Source organism: Lynx canadensis, chromosome A2, assembly GCF_007474595.2.
Source record: "Lynx canadensis isolate LIC74 chromosome A2, mLynCan4.pri.v2, whole genome shotgun sequence".
Lineage (NCBI taxonomy): Eukaryota > Metazoa > Chordata > Mammalia > Carnivora > Felidae > Lynx > Lynx canadensis.
The window spans coordinates 8795897-8814888 of record NC_044304.2 but is presented as its reverse complement, the minus strand read 5'-3'; the positions used below and the strand labels follow the sequence as shown (position 1 = coordinate 8814888).

General features: G+C 58.8%; 3 protein-coding genes across 4 annotated transcripts; 1 reads left to right on the top strand and 2 right to left on the bottom strand.

Moving 5' to 3' along the window:
* Window positions 1-539: 539 nt before the first annotated feature.
* On the bottom strand, window positions 540-8090 carry RNASEH2A (ribonuclease H2 subunit A). 2 transcript variants are annotated; one of them, XM_030301463.2, is made up of 10 exons: window positions 7761-8090; window positions 6443-6648; window positions 5284-5776; window positions 5023-5094; window positions 4792-4918; window positions 4612-4699; window positions 2001-2138; window positions 1807-1894; window positions 848-971; window positions 540-756 (listed from the first exon to the last, which is right to left on the bottom strand). In XM_030301463.2, exons 3-10 carry the CDS (start codon window positions 5408-5410, stop codon window positions 621-623), a joined length of 900 nt encoding a protein of 299 aa, XP_030157323.1. In that variant the 5' UTR covers window positions 5411-5776; window positions 6443-6648; window positions 7761-8090; the 3' UTR covers window positions 540-620. The 2 variants fall into 2 exon arrangements, with proteins under 2 accessions (XP_030157323.1, XP_030157314.1); XM_030301454.1 differs by having other exon boundaries at window positions 6443-6697; window positions 7761-8072.
* Window positions 8091-8158: 68 nt separating this feature from the next.
* Window positions 8159-10968, top strand: PRDX2 (peroxiredoxin 2). The gene is made up of 6 exons (XM_030301479.1): window positions 8159-8243; window positions 8714-8825; window positions 8914-9067; window positions 9685-9807; window positions 9951-10081; window positions 10642-10968. The coding sequence occupies exons 2-6, from the start codon at window positions 8723-8725 to the stop codon at window positions 10725-10727; spliced, it is 597 nt and encodes a 198-aa protein (XP_030157339.1). The 5' UTR covers window positions 8159-8243; window positions 8714-8722; the 3' UTR covers window positions 10728-10968.
* A 2246-nt stretch (window positions 10969-13214) lies between these two features.
* Window positions 13215-14984, bottom strand: JUNB (JunB proto-oncogene, AP-1 transcription factor subunit). The gene has a single exon (XM_030301440.1). The coding sequence runs from the start codon at window positions 14689-14691 to the stop codon at window positions 13648-13650; it is 1044 nt and encodes a 347-aa protein (XP_030157300.1). The 5' UTR covers window positions 14692-14984; the 3' UTR covers window positions 13215-13647.
* Between the last annotated feature and the right edge of the window lie 4008 nt (window positions 14985-18992).

Below are 18992 nucleotides of genomic sequence, written 5' to 3'. Positions count from 1 at the left end.
GTCTCTCTCAAATAAATAAATGTTGAAAAAAATAGTTAAAAAAGAAATACAAATAAATTAAAAAAAAAAAAAGAAAACTCTAGAAAATTCTAAGATGCTTAAAATTTAACATACTTTAAAAGACCTAATGGTCAAGGGGCGCCTGGGTGGCTCAGTCCGTTAAGCGCCTGACTTGGGCTCAGGTCATGATCTTGCAGTCGGTGAGTTCGAGCCCCCGTCGGGGTCTGTGCTGACAGCTCTAAGCCTGGAGCCTCCTTTGGATTCTGTATCTCCCTCTTCCCTCTGCCCCTCCCCCCTTGTGCTCTGTTTCTTTCTCTCAAAAATAAACATTAGGGGCGCCTAGGTGGCTCAGTTGGTTAAGCGTCTGACTCTTGACTTTGGCTTGGGTCATGATCTCACAGTTTTGAGCCCCGCGTCAGGTTCTGTGCTAGCAGAGCAGAGCCTGCTTGGGATCCTCTCTCTCTCTGCCGCTCGCTCTCGTGCTCTCTCAAAAAATAAATTAAAAAAAAAATTAATTAACTAAAAAACAAAACCAAAACAAAACATAAAAAGAACTTTAATCACCAAGCGGGGGCGGGGGGGGGGGTGGCGAAGGCACAGAAACGAGAACAGGCCGGCGCCTAGAGAGTGGTGGCTGACTCCAGACCCCGCTCCTGGAAGTACCGGTGGGGCAGGCGGGGGCGGACTCGGGCGCCTTCGCTGAAGTAGGACGTGATCCTCCCAGGTCCCTCCTGATCCCCTGTCAGTGAGTCCTCCCTGTGGGAGAGGCAACACTGACCACTCTGGGGTGACGGGGGGAGCCCTGGCCTCCCTCCCTCCTTCCTCACAGCACCTCCAGGGCACCCACCACATAACGCCTTCTGCCTCCTTCTCCAGGATGCTCTGGGCCGTGCGCCAGCTGAACCGGACAAACTGGGGGAAGCCGAACACGGGCTCCACATGCTTCCTCAGCCAGGCTTTGGTCTTGGGATCTGAAAGACAGGAAGGTGTGGGGCTGGCAGTGCTGATGGGCCCCGACCCCTGACACGATGCCCGAGTTCCTCACGCTGGCATCTCAGCCCTCCCGAGTACCCGAGGCACCTCTGCTGTTTGAGGCCGTTCCTGCCTCGGAACCTTTGCACGCCCAAACTCATCACCTGCCGACAGGTGCTCAAGGCACAAGTTTAGGGAGACTGCCTCTGAGACATGTCTTCGCCCACTCAAGGACAAGAGTCATTAAACCAGCAGCTGCAGACCAGGGGGTCAATGCTCATCATCCCCAAGTAACTATGAGCTCCGTGGGGACAGAGAGGTCTTTCTTTGTCTTGTTCATGGCTATATCCCCAGGGCCCAGACCTGCATGGCGCATACAGGAAGGACTCAGTAAGCACCCATCTGCCCATGCTTCCCCGGGCCTCAGAAGGACAAGAGGGTTCCCTGAACCCAGTCACTCGCTCTTTAAATCCACTCACGGCGGGGGGTGGGCACACATTCATCTACCACACAGACAACGCCTCATAACTGGGGGGAAAGAGTAGGTTTACACGGGGGCTATTGGACATCAGCTGACATCCCTCCCCCCTGCCCCCTTTCCCCTTAACAAACAGAGACGCCCGCCAAGGGTGTGAGGCCCTCACTGGGGCTCCAGAGAGAAAGCAGGGATGGAGGGAGAAGGGAGGAGAACGCCTGCCCACGAGACTCCGGCTCTGCCTCACGCTGGCCATAAGCAAGCGGCCCTCCTGTCTGAGAAGGCCGAAGTGTGCTCCAGCCTGCCTCGTTGGGGCTGTCGCCAATGTCGCCACCTCAAGGCGGCTCCAGGCTGCTCACCGTTGGGGTAACCGGACCCATAATCGGCGTCCAGGCCCTGTAGTTTTTCCACAAAGTGCCAATTCTTCACAGCCTGGTCACGGGCCACCTGTGGGGAAGACAAAACATCGGGCTCCCCCTCCCCCGGAGCAGGCACACCTGCCCCCTTGCCCCAGGAGATGCCAGAGGCTGGCTATGGCCAGCAGGCGCCTGACCTTGGCACAGATACTGGCGGCGCTGACCACAGGGTACAGGGCATCCGCTTTGGCCTTGACTGTCACCTCGATGCCGGGAAAGCGCTGCTGCAGCCGCTCTTGGTAGGTGTCTGGCAGCCCCACGGTGTCCACAAACACCTGCCACGGTGACAGAGATGTATTCGTTCAACAGACATCCGGGGAAACGACCGAGCCGGCCTCGCAGCGTGTGCACTAGAATACTCCTCTCAGCTCATCCCCAGGCTGTAGCTTTCCCTGAGGCATCTCAGCTCTAAGTCCCCTCCCGGGGCACCTGGCTAGCTCAGTTGGTACAGCAGGCGCCTCTTGATCTCGAGGTATTGAGTTCGAGCCCCACGTTGGGCGCAGAGAGTATTACATAAGCAAGTAATTAACAAGTCCCCTCCGAAAGAGGCTGTCCCTGTTCAGGCCGCATCGATTCTATATTTACTGAGCACCTACTATATGCCACGGCTGCACTAGATGCCAAGAACATGGCAGGAAAACACACCAGATAAAAATCTCTTTCTTCGTGGAGTGGACGCCCTGGCGAGGTCCACAGACAAGAAACAGGATAAACAGGGGCGCCCGGGTAGCTCAGGATTTCAGCTTGGGTCATGATTTTGCAGTTCATGAGTTCGAGCCCCGCAATGGGCTCTCAGTTGACAATGCAGAGCCTACTTGGGATTCTCTCTCTCCCTCTCTCTCTGCCCCTCCCCCCTGCTCACATTCGCTCGTTTACTCTCTCTCTCTCAAAATACATAAATAAAGTGGAAAAAACAAACAAACAGGAGGGGTGCCTGATTGGCTCAGTCACTAAATGAACATTCGACTTCAGCTCAGATCATGATCTTGAGGTTCATGGGTTTGAGCCCCATGTCAGCCTCTGTAATGACATCACGGAGCCTGGAGCCTGCTTGTGATTCTATGTCTCCGTGTCTCTCTGCCCCTCCCCCACTCACACTGTCTCTTTCAAAACTGGATAAACATTAAAAAAAATTTTTTTTTAATTTTTTTTAACGTTTATTTATTTTTGAGACAGAGAGAGACAGAGCATGAACGGGGGAGGGGCAGAGAGAGAAGGAGACACAGAATGGGAAGCAGGCTCCAGGCTCCGGGCCGTCAGCCCAGAGCCTGACGCGGGGCTCGAACTCACGGACCGCGAGATCGTGACCTGAGCTGAAGTCGGACGCTTAACCGACTGAGCCACCCAGGCACCCTGGAAAAAAAAAAAAAAAAATTTTTTAAACAGGATAAATAATAAAGGATAGAAGAGAGTTGGGAGGGATTTTCATTTTATTTTTCTAAACGTTTATTCATTTTTGAGAGACAGAGCGTGAGCAGGGGAGGGGCAGAGAGAAAGGGAGACACAGAATCCCAAACAGGCTCCAGGCCCTCAGCTGTCAGCACAGAGCTCGATGAGGGGCTGGAACTCATGAACTGTGAGATCATGACGTGAGCCAGAGTTGGACGCTTAACCAGCTGAGCCACCCAGGTGCCCCTATTATTGTCTTTTTTTTTTCAAGTAAGCTCTACGTCCAAAGCGGGGTTTCAATTCACAACCCAGAGATCAAGAGTCACGTGCTCTACTGATTGAGCTAGCCAGGAGGCTGGGAACGGGTTATCATTTTAAACAGTGGTAGAAGAGATTTGGGGAAGGTCACTCTGAGGCGGTGACATTTGAATAAAGGCCTGAAGGAGATAAGGGAATGACCATGTGGAGATTCCAGAAAGAGGATTCTAGGCAGAAGGAACAGCTGGTGCAAAGGCCCTGAGGTGGGACCATGCTGAGTATGCTAGACGGCAGCAGGGAGGCCTCAAGGCTGGCTGGAGTGGAGAGATGGGGTCAGTGATCTCCATAGCTGCTATTCTCAGAAATCACCTTTATTATTTGCTTACCAGCTGACCATCTGTGTCCCCTGACTTGGCCATGAACCGCGGAATGCAGGGCCCTTGTCTATCTGTTCCAGTACTGCACGGTCAGCTCCACATGCCAGTCCTGGACCTCAGCCACCTCTGCAGCAAGGTCTCCCTTGTCACATTCCCTATCTCAAGTGTATCTGCCCTTGTTATTATCTCAAAACAGCCTGTTTTTGTTTTGTTTTTGCCTCAGAGTATTGGATACCACACCAACTTAGATTTCCCTCTGGTAATTTAATCTCATTCTCTTCCTCTTGACACTGAGCTTCCCAGGTTTAATTTCTACCGGGATCAAAAAATTAAATGTTGAGATTTACATTTCAAAAGAGGACTATTTGCTGCACTAAAAGCAGATTGTAAAGGATAGGCCTCAAAGTGGGAGGAGGACGGGGCAGGAATCCAGGAGAGGAGGGGCCCTGGGCTAGGACTGAGGCTGTAGGCAGGTGGACAGATACAGATTTGCTCTGGACTCCGAGCCTTCAGAATAAAGAGATAAATTAAATGGGGGTGGGGCTGGGGGCTCCTCCATGGTCCTGGGTGAGGACACACGTAGGGTGGGAAAAGTAGTAGGAAGTCAAAGGCAGCAACAAATATTCCTGAGGTCATCCAGATGTCTGACCTTGAATCACCCACTACACTTGTATACCCCCATTTTATCCTGAGGTATTCAAATGTGGGCAACCCAACAGCTCACCTGGGCAACTTTCACACCCTGGTCCAATGCAAACTGTACCAGCCCAGTGGCTGTATCATGCGAGAGGGAATTCAGGTTGTACTTGACCCTGCAGCGGGAGACAGAGCCCAGTCAACCTCAACCTCAATCCAGCTACCAATCCCTTCCAGCCCACCCTGGCCCCTCCCGGATGCCCCTCACCGCCCAAGCATGCTGGTAGAGATGAGGTTTGGAGACAGCACGTCCAATGCCCAGCCCACAAAGTCCCCGTCCTCCTGCATTTTCACAAAGAGCCTGTCTCGCTCGCTCTCCGATAGGGTCTTTGAGTCTGGGAGGAGGATTGGGAGAGAAGGGAAGTGACTGGTTCCCCCAGTTCCTGCTCTCTCCTCCAGTTTGCCCCCGCCCCTCCCCAGACTCACACCTCGGGCTCACCTGCCACTTTCAGGGCTTCCAGATCTGCCAGACGAGACAGGGGGCAATAACAGATGGCGTAGACCATGGGGCCTGGGGAAACGGGTGTCCAACCAGTGAGCCGTGAAAACCGTTATCCCTATCCCATCATCACCGCTTTTCCCGGTGCCATCACCACTATTACCCGCCTCCCTGGGTAGGGTCCAATCCCGGCTCCCGTTTCACTGCAACTAGCATTCCCCTTATCACACCCCATCCCCCTGCCCAGCCCTGGGGGCGCACCCAGCACGGGGCCCCGTCCCGCTTCATCGACACCCAGGATGCAGGGCTCCTTGCGGCACACCGCAGGCACAGGCGACTTCAGGCGACAGCGGCCCGTACTGTCTCTGTCCAGCTCGCTGAGATCCATGTTGCCTGTGCCGCCGCTACAAGCCTCAACAATGAAATCTGCCGGCCCAGGTCTCGGCGCGCGATTTCCGCGGGTCCGGAAGCGGCTCTCGCTCCCGACCAATCGGTGCGCAGGACACGCCCCCGGTGCGCCTGCCGCCGTTAACGTTTGCGCAGTGGCCGCCGAAGCTCCTGCCGTGTGGCCTCTTGGGAATTGTAGTTCCCGAGGCCGACGGCCGAACTCTACGTTTGGGGAACGGGGTGGGCGGGGTCGCTTTCCAAGCTCCGCCCCTGAATCTCTGAAGCCCCGCCCGTCGGGGCTGGTCGTTGGATGGAGAAATAAAGGGGAAATTGATGCGGGTCTCGGAGGATTCCACCCAGTCAGGACCTAGAAGGTCAAATACCACTATACAGCCAGAATAAAACAGTGTCCACATCACTGGGTCCCTGTCTTGCACAGTCTAAGCCTTTTGGACTAGGTATTCCCACTTCCACTGAGCTCAGGCCTCCAGATTTGAGGTCCCCCAACTCCCTCTCTCTCTCCGTACTTCACCCCGACCCTCTCCCCCCACCCCCTGCTTCCTACCCTCTAATTGGGGCTAAGCCTCTCCTCCCCTCCTCCCCCCCAACTGTGATCCCAGATCTCAACAGACTTCTGCTCAGAGTCTGTGCCTACCAGGCAAGGCCATTCCCCCCAACTCAAGGTTCATGTCCCCCAATTCTCTAATCTCAGCGGGGCTCATGTTCTCGGCCTGGAGGTCCCTGACCTGCAACAGGCTCATACCTCTTCCTCAGGGTCACAGTTCCTCCATCTCCGGTTCCCCCTCCCTGCCCCTCACCATCTATCTTTCTTTCTCCCCGGCTATCAGTGGGGCCCAGGGTTCCTGACTCAGCTCTTCCCTCTCCCGCCATCCTCAATCCTCAGCCCTAGGGCCCCCCCTCTCATTCCCACCCCACCACCCCGCCCTTCCTCTCTCCCTGCCCACCCTGGGAACTCTCAATCCCGGACTAGACAGCCCGCCCTGACCCCGCCTCCTCTGCGCCAGTCTCTCACCCGGGTTCAGGGCCTCCAGTCGCAATCGGTCGGTTGGCAGGACATACAGTCACGTTGTCTGCAGGGCCGCACTTGCACCAGATTTTCGCGGTCCATGAACACCGGGCCCGGCGCTGTGCCCACCACCTCGCGGCTGCGCTCTTGCTTGCCCAGGTCACAGAAACAGCGCCACTTTCCCCACGGGCCAAGGATCGAGTCCAACACTTCTAGGGATGGAGGACCAGGTAGGGAGGAACCTACCCCCCTTGCCTTCCTCTAGGAAGGGAGGAGGATAAAGACACTAACAAATGACATCTTCTGTTTGCTGGGCTCTGCCTCTGTGCCAGGCACCCCACCATAGACTATTTCAGTTTCTCTTCCCCCATTGTTCCCGGCTGGGTAAACTGAGACCTTTAGAAAGCAAGTCACTCTTTGAGCTCATACATCTGGTGTGTGGCCCCGAGGGACTGCAAACTGACACTTCCCGCTTATGCCAGCCTGCCCAGTTGGGAGTGTGATACACCATTGGCGCCCACCATCTGAAGCTGACTCCCTCTGGTCTTCACGGAGGTGATACTGGGCCTGTTCGGCAAGCCCTGACCAGGAGGCCTGCCAGGTGGTAAATCAAATGACATAATTGGCATAATGAAGGTACTGACAGCCTGCGGCGATGTGCTAGCTTGTACTACAAAAACCATTATTATGACCACTTTTAAAGCAGCTCCAACCTTCTTTGTGCTTATCGGAGTCTCTTTTACAAGGTCCTTTTACAGACTCCTCCCTGTGCCCCTAGGTAACAGGTCTTATCCCAACTCAGCAGCTCACAGACACTCCTAACACTTCATGCCCACCAAGCCTCTGCCAGACAACCCCAGCCTCGTCCTATCCCCCCCCCCCCCCCCCCGTCCAGCCTCTTGGTCTTGGCACCTGCTGTTCCCACTCCCTGGCACACTCTTCCCCCTAAATCGTTGCATGTTTTGGCTTTTGCTGGATTCCTGATGCATTGGCTATCTGTCTTCTTCGGTGAGGCCTTCTCTGACTTCAGAAGTTTACCGGTTCCCTTCTTTCCCTATCTCCACTCTTCCCAGCATTTATCCGTGAGTTTATGGATGTGTCTGCTTCGGTATTTATTGCCTACCCACGTCCCCTCTCCCTCTGTAAGCTGCTTTTAAGTCACTCTCTATTTCAGTCTACAGACAGGAAAAACTGAGCCTCAGAGAAAAGTAACCTGCCCAAGAGGGCCGCGCCAGTGCGCAGCTGGGGAGAGATTTGAAGTCCCTGGAGGGGCATCTGTTTGCAGCCAGCTGGCGAAGTGGGACAAAGGGGCTTCTGCGATTACCTTTCTCCTGATGCTGCTGCCGCAGCTGCTCCCAGGTGTCGCCTTCGTCCTGCTCGCCGAAATAATGGTACTCGGGGGAGAACTGGGCAGGGGTCGCCAGCAGCAGGAGCATCAGAGGCGGCAGCAGTAACTCCGCCGGGCTCCCGGCCATGCCGGACTCCAACCGACCCGGGCGCGCTCCAAGGAGGAGCTCCTCGCGGGCTGTTTAGTGCCCGCACTACCCCCGCCGGCGGTGGCAGTGGTCGGGGCCGGAGGCTCTGAGACTCGTCCCGCTGCCTGCAGGCTCGTGGACCCGGCCGTCTTCTCTCCCCCTCCCCTGCGGTTGCAGTGGACCCGACCGCTCCACTCGTCCGCCCACCACTCCCCCGCCCTGTGCGTCATGGTTCGGGCCGCGCATAAAAGGCTCAGAGGCCGAGTGCACTAGGTACTGAGAACGCGTGTTCGCGCGTCTGCGGTCCGTGCGTCCCGCTCGTACCCACGCAGGTATGGACCCCTGGAGGGCACGGGGCTCTGGGGAGCCCCCTTGGAGCAGCTCCGGCCGGGCCCAGGCCTCAGCGCTGCCGCCTTTGTTTTCCGCCCGCCGTAGTGCGTGCCTTTGTCCTTGCAGGGGAAACCGAGGCCTTGGCCTTGCAGTACAGGCCGCGTCGCCGAGCTCCCCGCCACCTTCTCGCGGGTCTCCTCCTGGAGCGGTGGGCTTGCGCTAGGGCGCTCAGGCCGACACGCTAAAGGAGGGGGCCCGGCGGCTGCGGCCCGGCCGCTAGTGCTGGTCAGGGGGGCGGGTCTCCCGCAGTCTCCAGGCCGCGCAGACCCGGCACCGGGGAGGGTGTGGGGGCAGTGCTGCGGCCTCTGCCTCTCGGACTCAGTAACTGGGCCCAGCGCGCAGCGTGACCTTGGGAAGGGAGGACAAAGGGTCTCCCCGGGCGCACTGACCGGACCGGGGTGGGGGGTCTCAGCTTTCAGTCATGACCTCTGGCAAAGCGCACGTCGGAAAGCCCGCCCCGGACTTCCACGCCACCGCCGTGGTGGATGGCGCCTTCAAGGAGGTGAAGCTTTCCGATTACACAGGTGAGGGCGGCCGAGAGTGGGCCCAGGTCGGGGTGGGGCCCAGACCTTAGAGGCCTAATGCCTTGGCTATCTCCTCTCCCTCCCCCAGGGAAATACTTGGTCCTCTTTTTCTACCCGCTGGACTTCACCTTTGTCTGCCCCACGGAGATCATCGCTTTCAGCGAGCGTGCTGAGGACTTCCGCAAGCTGGGCTGTGAGGTGCTGGGGGTCTCTGTCGACTCTCAGTTCACCCACCTGGCTTGGTATGAGCGGGCACCGGCAGGGAGGGAGGATGCATCTAAGTCTCCATCCTCCGTAGGATCCCAGCTGTGTGTTCTAGTGGCTGTTACTCAACATCTGTCCCTCCCTTTCCCCACCTTGAAAATAATAGAATTGATGACGCCCAAGTCCTTAATGATGATGGCAGTAATTAGCATTTGAAACCTAGTGGCTTGGCCCCGAGAGTTGGAGATGCTTTATCTCACTTAGGACGAAACAGCCTCCCTTCCAGTAGTTATTTCAAACAGGTGGAAACTCCAGTTCTAGAGAGGGAAGGGCTGCGGCCCAGCACAGAGAGCTAGAGCGAGGATGGGGACTCTAAGGCAGGCCTTCTGCCCCAAGATGGGGGGGGGGGGGGAATCATCCGCACATGTGAACACACTTTGCTGGAGCCTTGGCTTAGTCTTCCCAGACGTGGGAGACAGCCCCTGCCTCCTCTTGAGGGTGGGGTGGGTGGGGATCCTAGAGCCTTGCTCTAAAGCCCCTTATCGCTCGGTTCCAGCACCGCCTCTCCAGCCTTTATCACACTCAGACCCACAGGGGGACGACCCTGCTGTGCCAGGCCATCTTGAGGTCCCAGCCCTGTCTCCTCTACCCCTAGGATCAACACTCCCAGGAAGGAAGGGGGCTTGGGTCCCCTGAACATCCCCCTGCTGGCTGATGTAACCAGAAGTTTGTCTGAAGATTATGGAGTCCTGAAGGAAGATGAGGGCATTGCCTACAGGTAGTGTTTGGCCCTCAGGGAGCCCCAGTCCTCAGGGTGAGGGGACTGCCCCCAGCTCTGTGGCCAGTAAGGAGCTGATAGTCCCTCCCCGGCCCCGGCAATGGGAGCTTCCAGCTCTTTACCATGAACCCTGGTATCTTCAGGGGCCTCTTTATCATCGATGGCAAGGGTGTCCTTCGCCAGATCACTGTCAATGATTTGCCTGTGGGGCGCTCGGTGGACGAAGCTCTGAGGCTGGTCCAGGCCTTCCAGTACACGGACGAGCATGGCGAAGGTGAGCAGACACACAAATCCACCTGGGTTCAGACGTGGGTCCGTACTCAGCCCTCATGCAGGCATTTACTGCCTGCTCTGTCACTTGTGTGGGACGGATGTGAGGGCCCCAAAGAGCTCAGGGTCTTGTCTGCCGGAAGTTTGTAGTCTGGAGGGGGAGATACCCCAATATGAAGGCGAGGGGCTGCGAAGCAACAGATCTACAGAAGGTATCTGAAAAGATGCGTGTGCCAAGGCGGAGTTTAAAGAATAGTTGGGCCAGAGTATCTTCTTACGTGGAGGACGTGGCCTGATCACAGACCCTCAAAGTCCAGTGGGTCTACGGCTGAGGGAGAAAGCAGCATTAAAGGGGTCAAAAAGAAATAAAAATATCAGCCCGAACATCCTGTAGCTGGACTTGGAGGCCTTGTCTCGACATGCCTTTGGGCCTGTACCACTTAGCTCTGGGCTTTTTCTTTTGCCACTCAGGCTCTTGCTTTGCCTCTGTTCATCCCCTCATACTGCCCCTATCTTAAAGATATGGCTCTAGTCTCACATGTGCCTCCCTGTGTCTTCCCACAGTCTGTCCCGCTGGCTGGAAGCCAGGCAGCGACACGATTAAACCCAACGTGGACGACAGCAAGGAATACTTCTCCAAACACAACTAGACTGGCAGACAGGTGGAAAGCTTGAGCTGTTGGCCCCCACCTACGCCCCTACCTGGATACCCATGTTGACCCAGGAAAGGCCAGACCTGCCCCTTTAAACTTCGTAGTCCCTGAGCCTGGAGGGCTTGGCCAAGGCCTTCTCATTCTCCCAGCTGGGAGCTGGTGAATGGTGAGTCCCTTCCTGGAGCCCATCTAGCTGGGCACAGGCCTAGAAGTGACCAATAAAGTATTAGGACAGACATTAGTCTGCATCGGTGTGGTCTGTCTCGGTGTCCTTGCTCCCTACCTCCTCCCCTTCTCCCTGACCTGGGAAATTGACGCTGTAGTTACTGATCTCCACCACAAGGTGGGAGCCTTACATCATGCTCACTGCTTCCTCTTTCTCCATGGCCTGAGGGTGGTTTTCAAGGGGGAGCAGTGGGTAGGGAGTGGGGTAGGGGGTTGGGTGGGCTGCTTGTCTCTTGCAGGGAGCAAGTCCCAGAATGCCCTACGTCCTGAAACCTGGCCGAGCAGGGTAGCACCCACACTTTGCCATCTGCCAGCCGGGGTTCAAATGCCATTGAAGAGCTGTGATATTTTTCCCCCCCTGGGCCTCTTCAACAGTGAGATGAGAATAAAGACAACGAAGGCACATCACTGTGCACATTACAAGGGATACAGTTTGTGAAGCTCAGGGCCCAGTTAATGGTTCTTCGGACAGGTCCTTGGGACTGGAAGAAGGTGGGGACCCAGTCCTAAGAGCAGAACCAAGAGTGGAAGCTTGAGCTACATGCACAGTCTCTGCTGCAAGGTTTGCCCCACTCTGGGTTGGAAGGGCCGCCGACCTGCCCCTGAGGTGGAAGGGTGAGGCTGAGGCTAGGAGGCAGGTGTTAGGAGCAGTGTTCCCAGGGAGTGCAGTTCTATGCTGTGCATGTTCAGGCAAGTGATTGTGCAGGCTCATTTAATCCACAGACTTATGATTAATAGTACTATTCAGCCTAATAATCCTCCAAGGTCGTTCATCTGGGTCTTGGAATTTTATCTACACTCCCTCCCCAAGGCCCTCCGTGGTCTTCCCCAACCTCATCTCCCTATTCCTGGTTCACTTCAATCCAGGCACACTGGCTTCTTGCTGTGTGTGTGTGTTTTTGTTTTGTTTGTTTTTTTTTTTTTAATAGGCTGATCTTGTTCTGGCCACAGGAATTTTGCATGTGCTTTTCCCTCTTGCCCAGGATGCTGTTTTCGCCGAGCCTGGATGCAGATCTGAAAAGCTGCATCATTCAAGGTCCACGTTTCCAATCCATTCTCCAAAGCAGCTCACCTCCCCTGCCCCATCACTACCTCTTTGACCTGTTTTTTTTTTTTTTCTCTGTCTCTCCCTTGCTAGCACTTACCATCTCCGAATCATATTTGCTTGTTTATTGTCTGTCTGCCATGATCCAGGCGGTGTCTCCAGGGCTACGTTGTTCAGTATTTTATAAGTGAATTAATGAATTATCTGTTCTGCCTACCTCACCCTTGCGGTTTCTCAGCCTGTGTTTTTCTCTGCCGCTCTGGGAGCTTCCGGCTCCGAAGCCGGCTAGACCCTCCTGCTCCCGGCGCACCAGCCACCTTCCCATCCGTCCCAACTGCGGGGGAGGGCGTCCCGCGGGCGGCGGCGGCGGCGCCCGGCGGCCCAAGCAGCCGCCCCGGCAGGACCAGACCTGGCAGTCGCCCCGCTCCCAGCCTGGCACCCGGGAGGGGAAATTGGCAGGCGGGTGCCGCCCTTCCTGGCGGGGGTGAGGGGGAGGGGGGGTATCGCGGCGGCAACAACGCGAAGACTGCAGCAACCCCCCGCCCGGGTCAGGTCAGACGGAGCGGGCGTGGGCGCGGCGAGGCCCGGACGCCAACCCCAGGGGGCGGGCTCTCGGTTGGCTCCGGGACCAGGAGCGTGGCCCTCCCACCGCGGACGCTCTGGACCCAGGCCTGGGGCTTTCCGGGCCCGAACAGCCGCCTGCCTGGGAAAATCCCGGCCCCCTTCCCGGCGCCGCAGCCCTGCCCGGCAGAGCGGGGGAGGGGATTCCCGGAATCTGCCCGGAGACCGCCGTCGCGTCACTGTACAGAATCGGCCCATGTAGGGGCAGCGCTTCCGCTGCGTCAGCGGGGAAAGCCCCAGCGCGCGCAGTTGGGCGGGGCTGCGCCCGCGCACTGCGCGTCTCGCCCCAGGCCTCCTGCCCCCCGGTGATGGGCGGCTGGACAGCGTCCCCGCCCTGGACCTTCCAACCCCGGAGATCGGGCGACAAGAGAAGGGTTGGACGCCCGGAATAGGGATACAAGATGCTCGGGTAGAGCTGGCGAGGACACAGATACAGGAGGCACAAACAGGAGTGGGGTGGGGGCAGCCCAGTATTCTCCCTCCGCCCATCCAGCTTGGAAAAAAAGACAACAGAAATTAATAAAGAACCATTTTTTTTTTTACTTAAATAGATTCAATAAAAAGTCTGAACAACAAACACACACACACACAAACACATCTTAAAATAAACTCTTTAGAGACCAAGTGCGTGTTTCTTATCCACAGTACAGTGCAGAGGGGGGAGGACAGGGGGCGGGGGTCCCTTCCCCAGTGTCCCCGCGGGCTTGAGTACCGGGCGGCGGGGCCAGCTCCGCCGCGATCGCCCCCTCCTCCCCTCCCTGTTAAATACACAAATATATTATATTCAATATGAATCGAGTCTGTTTCCAGCAGAAAAAAAAAAAAAACATACAAAAAAAGGTGGAAGGGGGCTTGTAAACGTCGAGGCGGAAGGACTGGGCGCAGAGCGGGCGGGCAGGAGTCCAGTGTGGTTTGCGGTGCCCCGGGGGCCGATGCCCACCGCCTGCCCCCTCGCCCCGTGGGAGGCGTGCGCCCAGTCGTCCAGACTGAGGGGATGTCCGTACGGGGGGGGGGGGGGGAGGACGCTCAGAAGGCGTGTCCCTTGACCCCGAGCAGCAGCTGGCAGCCGTTGCTGACATGGGTCATGACCTTCTGTTTAAGCTGGGCCACTTGTTCCCGAAGGAGCCCAGCAGTGCTCGACAGCCCCGCGTTCTCGGCCTTGAGTGTCTTCACCTTGTCCTCCAGGCGCGCGATGCGCTCCAGCTTCCGCTTCCGGCACTTGGTGGCAGCCAGCCGGTTCCGCAGCCGCTTGCGCTCCACTTTGATGCGCTCCTGGTCTTCCATATTGATGGGGGACACCGGTGGCGTGGCGTCACGGCTGCGCGCCTCAGGCACGGTCTGCGGTTCCTCCTTGAAGGTGGAAGCGCCGCGGCCCAGACCCAGTTGCGCCGGGTGGCCGCCAGCGAAGGGCGGTGCGTGTGGGAGGTAGCTGATGGTGGCCGTCGGGTACGAGCTCCCAGTCCCGACGGCGGCCCCGGCGCCTCCAGAGGGCGCAGAGGCTGGGGAATAGCTGCTGAGGTTGGTGTAGACGGGAGGAGGCTCCGGGCCGGCGTAGACGCCCCCGGGCCCAGCCGGGGGCCCCGAGCTGGCGCCCAGGGACACGTTGGGGGGCGTCACGTGGTTCATCTTGTGCAGGTCGTCCAGGGCTTTGACAAAGCCGTCAGCGAAGCCCTCCTGCTCCTCGGTGACACCGCCCCCGGCGCCCCCCGCACCTCCGCCGCTGCCTCCCCCGCGGGGGTAAAAGTACTGTCCCGGGGGCGTGGGCGTCGTCGTGATCACACCGTTGCTGTTGGGGACGATCAGGCGCTCCAGCTCTGATGAGGCAAGCTTGAGCGATGCGCCTGTGTCCGAACCTTGGCCGGAAAAGTAGCTGCTGCCACCGCTGCCCTCTGGTCCTGGGCCCCGCGCCCCGGGCGCTTTGAGACTTCGGTAAGGGTCGGCCAGGTTGAGCGCCAGGCTGGGTTTCAGGAGTTTGTAGTCGTGTAGAGAAAGGCCGCCCGGAGCCCGGCCGTATCCCGCTGCTGCGTATGAGTCGTCGTGGTAGAAGGGCTGTTCCATTTTAGTGCACATCCGGGCGGCCCAGGCGGTCTGGGGGGGTCCCTGCGGGGCCGCCCCGGGCCTCGCTGCAGCGAACGGCGCTCTGTCCGCGACGGTGGCTGGACTGGGTATCTGGATGCGCGTTCCCAGGAGCTGGCACCGGCCGGGAGAAGCCAGCCGGCGGCTGTGCGCGGAAGCTCTGCGCGGCTTCTCGAGCCCCTCTGCCCCTGTCTGGCGCGCTCGCTTTCCTGGTGTCGCTTCCCCCTGCTCCCCCGCTCCCTGCTGACTCCGACGCTGGCCTGGCGGCGCTCAAGGTCCCGGCAGCTCAGCCTGAGCCACACGCCTTTATACCTCGATTGTCAGCCACGGAAGTGCGCTCCGATTGGCCGTCGCGCGAGCCGGGCCCCCGCGCCCCCCTCCTCCAGCGTGGGGAAGGGGAGGAGGCGGCTCGCGTCACTGTCAGGAAGCGCGTGTCCTTGTAAACAGCGGCCACGGGCTGGGTGGCTCGCCGCGGCTGCAGGGGGGAGGGGCTCAAGGGACCCCAGAGTGCGTGAAGAAAGGGGTGCTGGTCCGAGGCACACAGGGAGGGACTCCAGGGAAGGCGATGATTCCCCTGGATACCAGAAACTGATACAGAGCAAGTGTGTGTATGGGCGGGGGAAGGGGGGGAGAGAAGGGGGGAGGGCTCCAGGGTACACACGAAAAAAGGCCCGAGGGACTCGCAGTATCCGAGGGGGGGTTGGAAGGCTGATAATACACCTGGGAGGCCCCACAAAGGTGAGATGGGAGGGTTAGCAGGGTAAATGAGGGAAAGGTAAGGAAATGCCTGATTCAGGAATTGTGTGGGGGTCTTGAGTACAGAGGGTTTGAAGGATTTGAAGTTCTACTGGAAGGACTGAACCCAGGAAAGGTGGGGGTGGGGAATCAAAAGGGTAATGGGAGGGGCTAGAGGTTCCATTATGTAAGAAACTAGTAGGGGTCCTGAAGTCCATGGGAGATACTGAGGGCCTCCATAAGGGGAAGACATTGGGGATGGGAGGGGGCATCTAGATATGTAGAAGGTGAGGTTTCCGGGGTACGCTGAGTCAGGGAAAATACGGGGGTGAGAAGATGGGGACACTATCAGGGGCTGGGGGCCATTGGGGTCATCTGCAAAGCCTTTATGAAGAAGAGCTAAAAGGTTAGGGACACACCTTCAGAGCTGAGATGACAATGACACAGGGTCTCCCGTTGAGACACGAGAGGAGGGGTTTGTGAGGATTCTGAGGATTTGGATTACTGGATCTTCCAGGATTGGCACCCCTTCTTGTGGGTGACTTCTAGGCGCCTGTATACTTTGTTCCCGTCTCAAAGCCCTCCCCCAGTGACCCTGGGCTCGACCGACCCTGCGTCGGCTCCTAGTGCCTGAACCTACCCCGACGGCCGGGGCGCGGTCGCCCAACCCCACTCCTTCCTTAGAAACAGGCTGGGGAAAGAGCGCCGCGGCAGGAAGTGTGGCAACAGCCCCCGGGGGAAGGAGCCCGGCCCTGCCTCCGTCACTCGATTCCTACAGGACCGTGAGCCCCGCCCAGGGTCCGGTCGGGTTCTGCGCCTCCGAAGAGGAACCTGGACGTGCGACCCCGGCCGAGGCCGGGGTGCGCAGAACTCGCCCAGCCGCCTTGGCCTCCAGTCACTGTACCCCTCTCCCAGCAATGGTTCAGCCCGCGGTGCCCGCAGACGATCACGGAGGCAGGCAGTCCGGGGACGATTCCATTAGCCCGATGGAAGGGGACACACCGGGGCGCGGGGCCTGGTCGCCATGGCAACAGGCCGGAGTCCGCGGGCAGGACTGGGGGCGGGACGGCCCAGGAGTCTCTCCCCGACGCCCCATATAAGGACACAGGAAGGGGTGGGACCAGCGCTGGCCCGGGGCCCCGAGCCAGGACCCGGGAGCCCGGGTATCTGCCAGGTCCCAGGGCGCGCCCGGGCCCCCGGACGGCTAGTCCCGACCAGCCCCGCCGCCGCCCCCGAGGCCCCCACGGCCGCCTCGCTGGGCCCCACCCAGCCGCTCTGGGGCTGCGTCCTGCCGGGCCCGGCCCGGCCCAGCCCGGCAGGTCCCCGCCTGCCCGCGGGCCTGGGTCGGACTTCGCCCCCGGCCCGACAGGGCGCGGAGGGGCGGGCCAATGTCTCGAGGCGCCCCCGGCGCCTGGGCGGGCTGGCACGACTGCCTCCTTCCTCGGGTGGGGTACCCTTCCTTTCCGCCGAGAGGCCCAAGCCCCTCCCCCCACATCCCTAGGGGCCGGGATGCCTCTTCCCTCCCGTGGGCTAGGCGCCCTACTCCCACGTTAGTCTGGGGGTCCGTCAACCATTCGGAATACCTGAAGTTGGGGGTGTCCCTTCCCTCCCCAGGATGTCTCCTTCATCTCCATCCAGTCCGAGGAGACCAGAAAATCCGAAGGGAGGGAATCTGCGGGAACCCAGTGCCCCTTCCCCGGTACTGTAAGGGAGGTTTAGATGGTGAGGCTCCTAGTTAGACTTAAGGTGGGACTTCCAAGCAGTTAGAATGTGTGCCAATAGGAACAACAGGTGAGAAACTCAGTCTCTCTCTCTCCCTCTCTGAGAGAGAGAGGCCTCTATGTTCTGGAAAGATAGAAGTTTCTTTAGGGTAGGGACAGGCTGAGGGACGGGGGCTAGCCTGCCTTTGTAGGGCAGGCGGAGAGCACAGCAACTATGAGGGAGAGAAGGAAAATGAAAGAGGCAAAAAAGAAACTGAGCTATGTGGGGGCAGGGGGAAGTCCAGCACAGCAGTGGAGTTAGAAAGGAAGGTCCCATGAGAAGCTAGGGGTATCCCCATCTTTGGAGGGTCCTTGTGACCCCTGGGTGCCCCCTCCCCTCCTCCTCTTGCTTGAACTGCTCCCCTAACCCCACCCCGGGCTCGAGGGAGATTCCAGCGGCCGGCCGCTGAGTCTGGCGGGCTGGCTGCCAGGCCTGTGTCTCCCGCCCATGCTAATAACTGCAGCTGACATCTGGCCGGGCCCTGCGGGGGCGCCGCAGGCAGCGTTGGGGGGCTGGGCAGGTCTGGCCTGAGGGCAGCATCTTGGGAAGCCAGCCTGCAGGTCCCAGAGGCCAGGAGGCCAGAGTGAATCAGCGCTGGCCAGTGCTGAGGTTGCCCATGCCAGGGGAGTCCTGGAGAGAGGTGAGGCTGGCCCACAGAGGGTCGAGACAGGAGGACAAAGATTGGAGCAAGGACAAGTGGATGTATGGGGGCCGGGGGGGGGGATGGGGTGGTCAGGGCAGGGAGAGATGCCCAGAGAGACAAACCGGGGACAGGATTAGCGTCATGCAGACTAACAGTGAGACTCAGAGACACTTAAGATAGGCAGACAGACTGTGGAATAATAATTATTATTTTAATAGCTGACACTTAACATGGGCCAGGCACTCGTTGCCCGCTTCCAGCAACCCAGCGAAGCGCATGCTGTTTGTGTTCCCATTTAACAGACAAGAAAACTGAGACAGGGAGGTAAGGAACTTGCCTGATAACCCCATAGCTACAAGGGCTGGAGTCAGAATAGAACCTGAGCTGTCCGGCTCCACAGTATTAGCCACTATCCCGCGGATTTTCACAACCAGAGAGGTGTTTATGCTGTGCCAACTGTATGTCCGGCTCTGCAGGCCGTTTCATGAAGGGTCTCCTTTAATCTGGGGAGAAATGGGAGTTGGGCACAGGGCTGAGGGGTGGGGGGGGGGTGGGGACAGGCTAGCATGGAGTGGGGTCGGGTTCCTCCATGTACTCGGCATGGGTGTTTGAGCAGGGGGTGGGGATTGGGCCAGCAAAGGAGGGCGGGGGCCCAGCCGAGCTGGTACAGCCGGTTCCAGGCCCCTGCCAGTCTCACCCTTGTGGCCTGGGCACCACCCCCTCACGCCGCCCCACTGGCGCCAAGGCCGGCTGTGAGGAGGGTGTAAGGATAGCCCCCTCCCCCACCCAGCCTGGGTGCCCAAACTGGCAGCTGGGTCCTGCCCAGCCCCTGGGCTTCAGATCAGCATCTGGCTGAGGAGTCTGTGCCCAGACTTCTCCAACGCCCTGGGGCCTGGGGCCTGGGGCCTGGGGAGCGGAATAAGGAGGAAGTTCACCCACCCCCACCCACAGGTCTCTCTGGGGCTTTTGGCCTTGAGGGACTTCTCCTTCTTATAAATAGCCTGGTGACCCCCTTGCCCCAGCCCCACTGACCAGCCGGAGCCCTCACCAGGAAACTGGGCCGGGGGCTGCCCGTGAGTCAGCCAGTGGGCAGGCCAGGGCGAGAACCCACAAGTCATAGCACCCAGCCTCCCGCGTCCCTGCCCCTGGGTGTGGA

Excerpts from the sequence above, each read along its gene's own strand:
- PRDX2 (XM_030301479.1), top strand. The coding sequence starts at position 8,723 with ATGACCTCTGGCAAAGCGCACGTCGGAAAGCCCGCCCCGGACTTCCAC. Across the intron at positions 9,068-9,684 it reads CAGTTCACCCACCTGGCTTG|GATCAACACTCCCAGGAAGG; the intron begins GTATGAGCGGGC and ends CTCTACCCCTAG. Across the intron at positions 9,808-9,950 it reads GATGAGGGCATTGCCTACAG|GGGCCTCTTTATCATCGATG; the intron begins GTAGTGTTTGGC and ends TGGTATCTTCAG.
- RNASEH2A (XM_030301463.2), bottom strand. The coding sequence starts at position 5,410 with ATGGATCTCAGCGAGCTGGACAGAGACAGTACGGGCCGCTGTCGCCTG. Across the intron at positions 4,919-5,022 it reads GGAAGCCCTGAAAGTGGCAG|ACTCAAAGACCCTATCGGAG; the intron begins GTGAGCCCGAGG and ends TCCTCCTCCCAG. Across the intron at positions 2,139-4,611 it reads AGGGTGTGAAAGTTGCCCAG|GTGTTTGTGGACACCGTGGG; the intron begins GTGAGCTGTTGG and ends TCACCGTGGCAG.
- JUNB (XM_030301440.1), bottom strand. The coding sequence starts at position 14,691 with ATGTGCACTAAAATGGAACAGCCCTTCTACCACGACGACTCATACGCA.